General features: G+C 40.2%; 2 protein-coding genes across 11 annotated transcripts in view; one reads left to right on the top strand and one right to left on the bottom strand.

Moving 5' to 3' along the window:
- The window catches only part of USP45 (ubiquitin specific peptidase 45), a 65,463-nt gene extending 63,090 nt beyond the window's left edge, over positions 1 to 2,373 (bottom strand). For 2 of the 10 annotated variants that reach the window (XM_033418771.2, XM_033418775.2), the window contains exon 1: positions 455 to 2,162. The gene's annotated coding sequence lies outside the window, so the exon portion shown is untranslated. Of the gene's footprint in view, positions 1 to 454; positions 2,163 to 2,223 lie in introns of those variants that run through there. The other 8 variants (XM_049695134.1, XM_033418765.2, XM_033418773.2 and 5 more) reach the window with 8 other exon arrangements.
- A 3,739-nt stretch (positions 2,374 to 6,112) lies between these two features.
- TSTD3 (thiosulfate sulfurtransferase like domain containing 3) lies at positions 6,113 to 13,229 on the top strand. The gene is made up of 4 exons (XM_033418779.2): positions 6,113 to 6,357; positions 9,653 to 9,826; positions 9,923 to 10,082; positions 10,385 to 13,229. Exons 1-4 carry the CDS (start codon positions 6,285 to 6,287, stop codon positions 10,455 to 10,457), a joined length of 480 nt encoding a protein of 159 aa, XP_033274670.1. The 5' UTR covers positions 6,113 to 6,284; the 3' UTR covers positions 10,458 to 13,229.
- Positions 13,230 to 13,958: the final 729 nt, after the last annotated feature.

Genomic DNA, 13,958 nt, shown 5'->3' with positions numbered 1-13,958 from the left:
AGACAAAAGGGGGAAGGGCACGGGGGGTAGTGCACAAAGAGTACAACCTTAACATGTACCCAGAAAGAACAGAATATATGTGCACAGCCTTAATGACTTACCACACCACCCCTCTAACAGAACCCCAATCCTAGACAAATCCAATTAACCACTTTCTCCATGAATGCATCCAATCAGGCTGGAGAAAGTCTTGTAAGAAAGGAGATTGGGTCCACTAAATTCATAATCATGACCACAAACGGATCAAGACACCCCATTATCTACTACACCTTCTGGCCAACTCAGTTATATACTCCTCACACAGCCTTCTGAAATCTTTTTCACTCTCCCAAACCTCCAACTCCTCCTCTCCCTACTCCTCCAAATTATCATCTGGTCTTCTACTTGATTGAGAGAAAAGAGATGTAATCAAATAGCAAATAGGATCTTTCTACCCCCCAATTTACAAACTTACCTCCAACTCTTTTAACTTGATGTCTTGGAAAGAGATAGGTGTAACTAAGAGAATCCAAGAAAAATGGCCCATGAGAAATTGGTCATATTTTTACACCCCCTGCACAGGTAAACTCTTGATAAAGATGAGCATTAACACATAGCTAATACTGGCAGAATAACCAAAAGAACCAGGTAGCTGACCTAGAATCTATCTATAAAACACCCATGCCTTTTTTCAAAAACACTGACTCATACTTAACTTGGCAATGTAGAGTCAATTTCCAGTGATTTTTCTGACACATGTACATGTCTAAACATACAGAGCCATTTTGGATGGTAACCCACTATTTAGCAGTCACTTATCTGTATAGCTTTCTTCTTCAATTCCCCATTCAGGCAAAAAGAGACAAAATTAAAGTCCGATTATTGGAGCTTCAAATACTGTCTATCATCAATATTGTGTTTGGGGAGTTCCGAGACCACCCTCTCATTTGGAGATTTACTATAAGGACTCACAAAACCCAGCATATAGTTGTATTCATGGCTAACACTTATTACAGCAATGTAGTATGGACGTACAGCTTGATCATAATGAAAAAGACACAGGTGAAGTCTAGAGGAATCCAAGTGCAGGCTTCCTTATCGTTCTCTCCCTCCCAAGAGGGGTCACCACACTCTTCCCCCAATAAGTAAAATCCAGTAATGTCTATGAAACGTTTCTGCTCAGGGAAGCCCATTACAGACTCACTGGTGCAGATTTTTAGGGGGCTAGAAACTTCTGCATAAACCATACCCTACAATATAAAACATGTTGTTCCCAGATGCCAAGCAAGCGCTAACCTTTCTAAGGACAGCAGTCTCAGGCACGCTATGTTAAGTGTTTTCAGCACAAATAAATTCTGGCCATTTTTCTCACGTGGTTTCCCAAACAAAACTTTCGTTTTCAACTTCCGCGTTTACCTACACCTGTCTTTTCTTTAATGTAGGATGTGCAACTGTTTACAAATGTTTAATTTTTTTAAAAGGCCGTGCATACAAAAGCCCATATTCTCAAAAAAGAAAAAAATCTTTTTTTCCCTACTCTTGGGCGATTATTTTCGGCGTGGATGCCGGGGGAGGGAAGAAAGAGACAAAACTCTCTTTTTAGAAGCTCAAAAAGATGACCAGCACTTACATACTTTTTTGTGCATCGCACTCGGTTCTCAGCACTGAAGAGATACTAACCCACTTCATCCTCCCAACCACCAACCACCTTATGAGATAGGTTACTATTATTTCTCCCATTTTATACTTGAAACTGAGACACACAGTAGTTAGGTGACTTGCAGAAGCCAGGAGCCAGTAAGCTGTGGATGGAGATTTGGACCCAGGCAGTCCATCTCCAGGGTTCCTAATACTACACGATGCTGCCAGACACCCGCGGTAAGACTCGTCCTCTGGTCTCTAACAAAAACATCCCAAGTTTCTGAAGAGAAAATGCGCCGTGAGGATGAGCGCGGAAAGGAGGCCAGAAGGGTGCTGGGTCGTCGCGACCCTGGTCAAGGTGAGGCGGCTCCTCTCCCGCCCCACCTCGCCGGCTCCTCCCGCCGCAGCCCGGACACCCGGCCAGCCCGGCCACGCTCATGCGGCCCTCGGTGATCGCCTGGAGCCCCCAAGGATGGGGAAGGCGAGGGAGCGTGGGAGGGGCGGGGGCCGTTCTTTCCCAGGCCAGTCAAGCCACAAGGGCCCGGGGTTGTGGAAACGAAGACGGAGAAACTGCGGCGACCCCAGCACCGAGCCCCAACTCACCCTGCCAGGCCCGGCGGCCGCCTCTACAATCGGAAGAGACTGCGCCTGCGCGTCCGCCCCTCCCGCTGGCAGGGGTTGGGGCCTCGTGTGCCCGCCCCCACGTTCGGTGGGTGGGCGGTTGGGGCCGCCCCTCGCGTGGCCGCGCACCCGGAGTTGGGCGTGGACGGGGAGGGGCCGACTCGCGTCGCGCCTGCGTCCTGTAAATTTGCAGGTCTAGGTAGGCCCCGGCTAATCTTAGAAAAATGTTAAGTGGACTGTTAATTGGATCCTGATAGTGGCCTGGAGTTCGCGCAGCTGAGGTGTTCTTGGAGTCAGGATTAAGTCCCACTTGTTGCTGGACAGCGTGCCCGGACAGCCTCCGACTTCTCGCCGTCACATTCTTCTGTGCAATAAAATCACATCAGACATAATATATTTTCTTGTTTTTTCTCATAATTGTTGTCTTACCTGTCGTTCTCACTTTTTTAAAATTTTTTTAAAATTTATTTTTATTTATTTATTTTTGGCTGCATTGGGTCTTCATTGCTGCGCTCCGGCTTTCTCTAGTTGTGGCGAGTGGGGACTACTCTTCCTTGTGGTGCACGGGCTTCTCATTGCGGTGGCTTCTCTTGTTGCGGAGCTCGGGCTCTAGAGCACAGGCTCAGTAGTTGTGGCACACGGGCTTAGTTGTTCCCCGTCATGTGGGATCTTCCCGGACCAGGGCTTGAGCCTGTGTCCCCTGCATTGGCAGGTGGATTCTTAACCACTGCACCACCAGGGAATTCCTTCACTTCTTTATTAGAAAATTTCCTGACCTATACCTAGACCTCTTCGAAGCTCGATTACCCGTTAAACTGGTTTGCACTTTGCATATGTTTAGTAAAAGTAATTGGTTGAAAAATACTTTGTTTGAATGATATTGCAGACATCAACACTAGTTACAGATAAACTCTACGATTCTTGTAATCGTTCACAATTCTTCAGCCAGGGGACAGGTGTGGCCTTATGGAAAGAGCCTTGGATTCCTATTTGATGGATTCTTCAAAGGAAGGAAATTATTTTTAAATGGTACCTAGTAAGTATATTTTTAGTGCTATTGCAAAGACATTATGACAAAACATCAAATAGAAATATAAATGTGCTTAAGGTCAGCTCTGTATACATTTCAAATAATGTTAAGTATCTTAATTTTACCGTCATTGTTCTGTCTGAAAATGTATGGAATACTTTGCTAAGCTATAGGCTATACATATATTAAGTTTTATCGTGTATTTTAAAAGATACATTCTTTATTATAAAAGTAATACATGAAAGTTTCACATAAAGTTCCTCACCTTTTCCTCCTTCCCTCATTCCCATTTGCTTTCCTCAGAGGTAACATTTCCTCTTCTCTATTTTCTGTTTCTTGTGTATAGTTTCAGGAATTGTCTTTGCACATACAATATGCCTTTGTACTACATTTTTATATGATTACCATTTGTTACAAGAGAACACAGTCAGGTTAAATTACGGTCTATTTTCTATTCTACAACTTGATTTTTTTTCACTTGATCGTATATCTTGGACATATCTCCACACCAGCCTCATTCTTTTTACTTGTTGCTTAGAACTCCAGTGAATGGATGTATCATTTTTTCCCAATCAGTCCCCTGTTAATGTACATTTATCTTTGCCTACTTGTGCAGATATTTTCAGTAGATAAACTATTGGCGGTGAAAATGCTGAGTCAACAGATGCTCAAGGGCTTCCCTGGTTGCACAGTGGTTAAGAATCCTCCTGCCAATGCAGGGAACACGGGTTCGAGCCCTGGTCCGGGAAGATCCCACATGCCGCGGAGCAACTAAGCCCGTGCACCACAACTACTGAGCCTGCGCTCTAGAGCCCGCGAGCCACAACTACTAAGCCCGCGTGCCTAGAGCCCGTGCTCCGCAACAAGAGAAGCCAACGCAATGAGAAGCCCACGCACCGCAACGAACAGTAGCCCCCACTCGCTACAACTAGAGAAAGCCCACGCGCAGCAACAAAGACCCAACATAGCCAAAAATAAATAAATTAAATAAATAAATTTAAAAAAAAAGATGTTCAAGTTTTGATAAACTTTTGGAAAAAACGTTGCATGAAAGGCAATACATTTCCTAATTCTTCATTTGATTTGTCTAAAATCTGCAGGCTTGATGTGGATTTAGAAAGAAATGGGAAAAATCCCAAGCCTCTTAAAAATCCTCTCCTTTCCAATTGTCTTTCACTTGCATTGTGGTGAAAAATAAAATGAGTTGTTTGATAATTAATGACTCATATCAACTCATCACTAGTAGACCTTTCCCAGAAAACATTACATTATTTCTCTGCCTTTCATTCCACTTCAAGCCTTACTTCCCTTGGTCACACTTACTCTGAAGGAAGAACTTGGACATTTGTCCAAGGAGCAATGATCAGTACTCCTGTTTGACAAGATCTTTTTGCTCTAAGCCCTCTTTAATAAACCAAGTTTGGCACTGTGCTAGTTATAGGAGGCACATTCATCTTTTCAGAAAAAGAAATCCTACAGAAAAATATTTCTCAAATAATCAGTCATGAACACTTGAAAAGAATTGTTTAGTAATATGTGCTCTTGCAAAAGTGTAAATTAGATTAAATGTGATTCATTGAGGCCAAGTACATTGTTTCCATATCTGTGTCCATACTACCTGTGGTTTATGATGTGGATGCCACAGAGAGTACATGAATCTACAATATTTAATGACATCTTAGTTCAAAGTCAATCCACAAAGTAGATTACACAGAGACTATGGTTAAACTTCAAATGACTTGGAAAACATAACTGTAAATGTTTTCATTGGTATAGAAATCTGAAGTCATTTTTTAATTAAATTATTGAAAGCTGAATAATTTAAAAGTGCATGCTTAATGAAATTATTCCTTGAACACATACTTTAATAATGCCATTTGGAAACTAATTTTTAAAAAATTCACTGTGAATCCATTTGCAGTTAAATATGGCTTTCATTATCCTTGGGAACCAAATTGAGAATAAATTAAAAATAAGATAATGAACCAAGTTGAGAATAAAGTAAAAACAAGGTAATAAGAAACTTTATATGCTGTAGGCTGAATATGCTCCCTCCACAACCACACACCAAGGTGTTCTAATTCCTGGAACCTATGAATATGTTACCTTACATGGCAAAAGGATTTTGTGCATATGATTAAATCAGGATTATCCCTGTGGTCCCAGTGTAATCACAAAGGTCCTTATGAAAGGGAGGCAGAAGGGTGAGAGGAAGAGAAGAGGATGTGACAGCACAAGCAGAGGTCGGAATTAGAGATCTGAAGATGCCAAACTGTTGGCTTTGAAGATGGGGAAATGGACCAATAGCCAAGGAATGCAGGCAGCCTCTCCTAGATGGAAAAGTTTAAGTACAGAAATTCTCCCCTACAGCCTTCAGAAGGAACACAGGCTTGCTGACACCTTAATTTTAGCCTAGTGACTTCTGACCTTCAAAACTGTACGTAATAAATTTGTGTTGTTTTAAGTTGATAAGTTTGTGGTATAGTAGCAATTGGAAACTAACACATTTTATAAATTAGTTGGACCTGACTCTGAGTTATCATCAAATATAGTCAAATATCATCATGTTGGGGGGAAAAGATGACAGCATGAGATTAATACTGACATCAGTTGAACCAGCTATGGGAGTGAAGAGCAATTCTTAGAAAAGTGCACATGTGCTTTGCTTTAATTCAATGCATGAGAATCCTGTTATGAAGTAAATTGGAGAAATTTATTTACTTTATATATTTAAATACTATCTTTGTTATATTCTCTTTCCACTTTTAAACTTTGTCTCTCCTTAAAAAAATAATAATCATAAACAAAAAAGCAAACCCAACCCTTAGTTTCTTACCAGGCAGTTTTACAGCAGGGCACGTTTGCGTCCGCGATTACTCCTAGTGGCACTACCCGGTTCGGCCGGAGCCTGGCTGGAGGGCGCTCGAGAGCCCGGCGCGGTTCGCCCGGCGGTTGGAGGAGGAGGAGGATCAGGAGGAGGAAGTGGTTAGTAGCCCCGAGGCTCGATCCGGAGATGAGGCTGCTGCAACTATTGCACTTGAGTGGGCGCCTGGCGATCCTCGGGTCCGCAGAGACTGCGCTCTGGGGTGAGCTCGGGGTTCCCGGGGAAAGGGAGAACGCCTAACCTCGGGCCTCTGAGAAGGGATGGCGTTGGTGAGGGTGATCGCTTCTTTTTTAAAGGCTTCCAGTTAAAAGTCAGACCCAGGGCTTCCCTGGTGGCGCAGTGGTTGAGAGTGCTCCTGCCGATGCAGGGGACACGGGTTTGTGCCCCGGTCTGGGAAGATCCCACATGCCGCGGAGCGGCTGGGCCCGTGAGCCATGGCCGCTGAGCCTGCGCGTCCGGAGCCTGTGCTCCGCAGCGGGAGAGGCCACAACAGTGAGAGGCCCGCGTAACGCAGAAAAAAAAAAAAAAGTCAGACCCAGTACACTTGGCACCTGGGAATGTAACACCCACTTGCAGTTCTTGTTCCTTCAGATTCCGGGCTACTGGGGTTGCTCTCGGGGTACGCACGGAGAGGGAGAGGGGCAAACATTGCTCCAGGGAGCTCGCGTGGGAAGGCAGTTATAAATGTATGGGTGCTTGACTGAGCAATGAAGGTCAGTTCGCGACTCAGAGAAGTGAGCTCAGTGGCCAGTTCCTGCCGGGGAGAGTTGCAATGAGGAGCCCAGTCTTGCGAGTTATACTTGTGACCCGCTAGAGGGCAGCACTCATGGGCTGATGAAACCTACAGTTGCCACGTTAGGGCTGTAATAGTACCACCCCTAATTTTACAGCTGGCGAAACAGAAGCCAGAGAAGCGAAGGTGGTCAGTGGAGGAGGTGGGTCTAGAACCCAGAGCAGGCCTCCAGTCCCTTCTCTTTGCTTTACGTGCTGCCTCTCCTTTAGCAATAACCTTTGTGGATAAAGATACAGGGGCCCCAGCGTAACACTTTCTCCCCGCCCCGCCCCGCCCCAGTTATTCCATTTTAACTCTTGGTACAGCCTCTGTAGTTGAAGAGGTGTCATTCCTGCAAATTCTGTTATTTGCTTTTACCTTTAATCAGCAATCATTTATTGATCTCCTAATCTGCCAGACGTCCTGCTGGGGATACAGTTTACTTCACCATTTTGGGGTTAGACACACACAAACCATCACCACACACAGCCCAGTCGAATGAGACTGCAATGGAAAGGACTGAGTTGGAGAAGGTGTTAGAGAAAAGGTGCCTGTTTCATTTAAAAAATTCTACTTGTAATACATGATTATATTCTCATTATATTAAAACAAACAATAAAGCACAGCATGAGTCCCCTTTATGCACTCTCCCCAGATATGAGTATACATAAATATATGTACACATGAAAATACTATGTGTGTTAATATATATAATAGATTAGTATATATGGGTATCTATAGTATCTATCTCTCTGTATATATACTATACACCATAGATATATATATATACTATATACTATAGATATCTATATATAATGTGATCTACACTGTGCTTGCTTTTCTGTAATTTTTTTTCTCACCTAGGTATTCAGAAGCTTTCTATGGCAGCACATATAACTCTTTTAACCACTGCATATATTCCCTACTATGAATTACCACAGTTTATTTAACTAGTCCCTTATTGATGGATATTTTGGTTTCCAAGTGTTTTGCTATTATAAAAAGTTCTCAATAATTATCATTGTACATGCTTCTTTGTGCATATGTACAAGTATTTTACAAGAATAGATACCTAGAAGTGGAATTGTTGTATCAAAGGGGAGGTGACAAGTGACATTTAACAGGGTCATAAAAGAGACTTAGAGTATGAAACTTAGAGAGAGAAAGGTATTCCCTTCAGAGGGAACAATGTCCATAAATCATGAAGGAAATGTGAAAATAGATATTTATTGTGCACTGTATAGAGTATTTAAACCTCACAGCAACTCTAAAAGGTTAAATAATATTATTCGATTTTACAAATAAGAAGCTAAGTACCAGAGAGTTTAAGTAATCTGCCCAGGGTCACAGAGCCAAGTGGGCAAGCCAGGATTTGAACCTAGGTTTATCTGACTCTAAAATTCCTGCTCTTTCCACTATAAAAATGAGATTAGAGCACATGTATACTTTTTATGTTGCTGGAGGGTAGGATAATTGGGGCAGAGAAGGAATGAGGAGGAGGTTTGGTAAGTTATATTGGTAAGGGGGGGGCGTTGAAGGACATTATAGAACATACTAAGAAGCTTGGACTGTGAATCCTGTAATGTAGACTGTAGGGAGTAACCAGGTGAGGTTGGATCTACCAACCTTTGCTGTGGAAACAGCAAAATTGGAGTTTATTCAAAGTTTAAGCTCAAAAAGTGAAAATTAGGTATAGCATGTATTACTCCTGAAAATCCCTCAAGAGAACCACACATCATCTCTCAGTGTTTCCCAAACAGCCAGTTTTTCTCACTGTAGGAGCAGTCCACTGTTTCTTTGGTTGAGCATCAGATGAAGTGGTTAATTTACAAGTGGAAGCCATGTTGTACAAAAACACACACACACTATAGCTTTAAATAATTAGTGTGGAGTACAGACTCATACCGTGAGAGGCTTGGGGGAACTGAGACTCATCAAGGGACCATGCTTGGGACTTCCCTGGTGGTCCAGTGGCTAAGACTCCGCGCTCCCAACGCAGGGGGCCTGGGTTTGATCCCTGGTCAGGGAACTAGATCCCACATACCGCAACTAAAGATCCCGCATGCTGTAACGAAGATCCCACGTGCCACAACTAAAAAAAGATTCTGCATGCCGCAGTGAAGATCCCGCAGGCGGCAATGAAGATCCCGCCTGCCACAACTAAGACCCGGTGCAGCCAAATAAATAAATAAATAAATAAATAATTTTTTTTTTAAAGGGACCATGCTTGCTTCAGGCTTTTGCTTACCAAGTGGAAAGGCAGGAAATCCAGTCTTACTGATTACTCTTCCTGTTCTCCACACCTCCCCCCCACCCCACTCCTTGCTGAATTAGAGAAAGTTAAACGTCGGTTTAATATGACTCTACTATACAAGAAAAACTTAGATTAGGGTAAGATTTACAAACTATTTGCAAAATTCAGTTACCAAATGTTGAATGTGTATTTATAAACTCTCCCTCCAGTTAAAGGGCTTGGAGAGAGTAGAATATTGGAGGTGGCCCAAGACCAGCCATAAGTATGCAGGGCAGGAGGATAGGGCTGCATCTTATACTATTCAGTCAGGCTGTATGCAAAATATATACATTGATTATACAGTTTAGTAAAGTCAAAAGATCAATATGGTTAGCTGACCGGAACAATGGGGAAAATTCCTTTGACCTACTCTTTCCAGATATTAATAGAGATGTCATTTTGAAGGTACCTAAATTATTTTATTCTTTCCAGGTTTGAAGTCACTAAAAGGAAGCTGCAACAATTTTTGTACTGCTATTTGTAAAGATGTCACTTATATGGAACTTAAAAACCTCTTGAAGTCCAAAAAAATTATGTTAATTGATGTTAGAGAACCATGGGAAATTCTTGAGTATGGAAAAATCCCCGGGTCTGTCAATATACCATGTAAGTGACATGTGTCTTAACTGATTCATTAGAAATATATATCCAGTAACTGACTGTATCTAAAATTTAATCGAAATTCTTAACATTTTCTTTCAGTGGATAACGTAGATGAAGCTCTACAGATGAACCCAAAAGACTTCAAAGAGAAGTACAATGAAGTAAAGCCATCCAAATCTGACGGTCTAGTGTTTTCTTGTTTAGCTGGAGTGAGAAGCAAGAAAGCTATGGACACAGCAATATCTCTGGGCTTTAACAGGTGTGTAGATGAAGGATAAAAATGGGTTTAAGAGTATGTATTGCAGTATTTCATGAGTATATTTTTATTGGCCTACTGAAGAATTTCTTATAATTACTATGTTAGCAATGGCAGGATAGACTATAGACTCTTATAGACTGAGTCTCTACTTTTCATCCTACAATATTTCAAATAGGCTCAAAGTCTAAATAGTATGGTGAGAAGCCATTGCATCTCTAAATCTCTAAATTTCTTATCTCTAAAGTTCCTATGAACCTTCTGCTGTAAAGCAGGAGAACTAATTATTTGATGTATGTTTTTAGTGCTCAACACTATGCTGGAGGATGGAAGGAATGGGCAACCTATGAATTTTCGGAGAAGAAACAAGGAAATTGAATTTTGGCATACAAGCAGGCCCTTTCCTTGTGTACGTGCAGCCTAGGATAGTGGAATAAGCAAAAGAATCAAAATGTAGCCCTGGAACCACTGGTTAATGGGAAGGGGACTTTGTGTAAGTCAATTATTTGTTGAATCTTTTTCTCACCTATAAATTGGGAATACCACTTCCCCCTGCCTACTTCCAAAGGCTAATGAGGCTTGCTATAATGTATGTGACTTGCCATGGAAACATAAGGGTTGGGATTCTAAAAATTAATTTTTAAATAGTTTAGTATAGTTCAATAGTATTCCAAAAGACCTGGTTACTTGTATTACCTAATCATAATGTGTGACCACTTCTGTTAATATAGTGCCTATACTCTTCAAAGAGGCTATGAACTAGACCAGTCAATTAAGACTTAACCTTAAAACACCAAGAATCTGGGGTGCAGAAGAGTAGGTGAAATATGAACAATGAAAATACAACATTAGCAATATCCAAAGACTTATGGCACTGTGACCAGCATGGTAGTGATATAATTTGCAGTTTAAAAAAGTAATATGATCTATGGGGAAAGTAATCAGAACAGTGGTTGCTTCTGTTGAAGGAAGGAAATTAACAGGAAAATCAAGGAGGAAAATTTCTAGGGTGATGGAAGTGCTCTATATCTTGATTGAGGTGTTGGTACTTAGGTATATACATTTACCAAAACTCATTGAACACTTTAAAACTATACATTATCTGTAATTACATCTCAATTAAAAATAATGAAAATAGAAAAAAAGTTTAAATGCAAATGACTCCCACTAGCGTAAGTATATTTCTTTGGAATGTTAAGTCCTACACTTGTTAGTACACTAGTGCACTGGTGAGTGGTAAAACAAATTTGTGCTTTCTTCCATCCATGTCTCTTCAGACCCATCTGTTTTTACTCTCATTTATACAGTCATTCAGAACATGTAAGGCCTGGCAAGTAAACTATAAGGACTTGGTTTTGTCCTAAATGACTTAAGCCATTGGAGAATCTGTGGTAGGTATGTGATATTATCACCTTGAACTTCTATTTCTGATATGTCAGTCTAGTTTCTAGCAAACTCCCTACAAGAACTAGAAAAGCTGGAAAATACACATAATACAGACACAGACACAGACACAGACACACACACACACACACACACACACACACTTTTCAATGTTGGTCCATCCTCTATAGCTTTCCTTCTCCCAGGACCATGACTCTTCAAATCCTCGCTGTCTTTGTAATTCTTTCATGCCTTTAAACAAATTTTATTTATATATTTATATAAACAAATATTACTAGGGCATATATATTAAGGAAGTGAGGATCTGAAGAGCCACAAGCTCACAGAGAAGAAAAGCTATAGACAGTGAACCACCATTGAAGTACTGGGCCCAACCAGGAACAGGTAAATACACCAGGGTATAGAGTCTGGGGAAACACACCAGGCTTTGCCAGAAAGACAAAAAATATTCTAAAAGAAAGGAAATACTAAAGAACATAACATTATCTATGTATATGTAATATATACTGAATATGAGTTTAACAAAAATTATGCAATTAAATTGGGAGGATGATGGGAGTATAAGTCCCAGGGTAGAACAAGTTTGGGGGCGGGGAGGGGTGGGAGCTGGAAGTGGAGAGCAGGTGTGTGAGAAAGTAAAATCTTCATCTTCCAGAGTAGGAAGTTAAGAGATAATATTTACAAGTAAAAAAAAAAAAAAAAGCAAAAGCAAAAAAAAGGAAACTGGAGGGTAAGCAGAAGAAGAGTACAGTAAAGTGTTTAAGAGCCTGGGACCTGCAGCCCAGATGCCCAGGTTTTAATAAGATTCTAATCCAAGCTCTTGTCACTTACTTGTGACTGGGTAAGTTACTTAACCTTCTGTTCCTGAGTTTCCTCATCTCTGAAATGATTGTTCTGAGAATTAAATGACTTCATAATGTAGAGAGCTTGGAATATACTTGTCACATAATAAGTGCTCAATAAATGCTATAATTATAAGCTTGTTACTTGGAAGTGTGGAAGTAACACAACAGCAGAGAAATGACTTAATAGTTGCTCTGGGGAGCAGGAATAAGAAGCAGGGAAAATGGGACTGGGACCTAACATCTCCCTTATGTCTTATAGCAACACTGTCCAAAAGAATTATGATGCAAGCCGTTATGTGATTTTTAGGTTTCTTACACTTAAGTAAAATAGGTGAAATTAATTTGAATACTGTTTTATTTAGTCCTATGTATCTAAAAAATCATCATTTAAAACATGTAATCAATATAAACAAATTAGATATTTTACATTCTTTTGTTTTGTACCAAGTATTGAAATCCAGTGTGTGTTTTTACATTTATAGCACATTTCAATTCAGACTAGCCACATTTTTAGTGTTCCATAGCCACGTGTGGCTAGTGGCTATCTCACTGGACAGTGCAGCCTGTGGTAATATTTGATGTTTAGAAAGAACACACATCATCAATGGCTGCTAAATCACAGAAAGAGACAACCAGCCATTATATGCCTCCTGATAGGAGATACTTTATACAGTAGTCTATAATGGAAAAAAAAAATTTGAGCCTGAACCTGATCAAGCTTTTGCATTCAATTACCAATTTATAGAAATACAGAGAAGAAAAGAACATGTTAAGTAGCACCTCAAGGATACACTCAGCAAAATACATATGGTGGGAAATTCTTAGTGGACAAGCAAACCAAAATGGGGAATTTTTTAAATGAAATAAAGGAGAAATCCATGAATTTTAAAAGATTTATCAATGAATTGCATGTGTGGTCTTTATTTAGATCCTAAGTAGAATTATTTAATAACATTTATGATATTGAGATAACTGAAAATGTAAATTTTGATATTACAAAATTATTTTGACTAACTTTTGGGTACAGTAAGACTTCTATTGGGTTTTTTGGGGGTTTTGTTTTTTAAAGAGCCATTATCTCTTAGGATTACATACTGAAATAATTATGGACAAAATGATATCTTGTATTTGCTTCAAAATAATATGCATGTTGGAGGAAGTGGTGGGAGTTTAGATGAAATTGGCCATGTGTCGATAATTGTTAAAGTTGAGTGACAGGTATATGGAGGTTCATTACAATATTTTATCTACTCTTGTATATGTTGTGTTAAATTTTCTACTTAAATAAGAGGTTGAAAATAAAACTACTAGGCATATGTATTTTCAAAATAAAATTTTTTTAGAAATATAGGTAAGCTTAAAGGAAAAATTAGGGTTAAGTCAATGATTATAATATATAATCACTCTGCCCTTCCAACCCAAGCCCAATCTTAATTCCTTCAGACCTGAGGAGAGCTTTTTTTTCTTATTTCATAAGCCTAGGAGACCTACTTCTGTCATTGGTACTGACTTTATAATCTCTCTTTCCAGCTTATGTGATACTATCCACAAGGAAGCAGAACTGTAAAAGTCTGGTTATAAACCATTTGAAATTAATTACCCACTTGATAAACTATGAAGGCTTTAATAC

The sequence above is a fragment of the Orcinus orca genome, chromosome 12 (genome assembly GCF_937001465.1).
Source record: "Orcinus orca chromosome 12, mOrcOrc1.1, whole genome shotgun sequence".
Lineage (NCBI taxonomy): Eukaryota > Metazoa > Chordata > Mammalia > Artiodactyla > Delphinidae > Orcinus > Orcinus orca.
The sequence above is the reverse complement of the archived record's forward strand: the minus strand, read 5'-3'. Positions and strand labels throughout refer to the sequence as shown.

Bases quoted from the DNA above. Each gene is read 5' to 3' on its own strand.
- TSTD3 (XM_033418779.2), top strand. From the start codon at position 6,285: ATGAGGCTGCTGCAACTATTGCACTTGAGTGGGCGCCTGGCGATCCTC. The intron at 6,358-9,652 runs GTGAGCTCGGGG...TATTCTTTCCAG, and splicing joins CGCAGAGACTGCGCTCTGGG to GTTTGAAGTCACTAAAAGGA. The intron at 10,083-10,384 runs GTGTGTAGATGA...GTATGTTTTTAG, and splicing joins ATATCTCTGGGCTTTAACAG to TGCTCAACACTATGCTGGAG.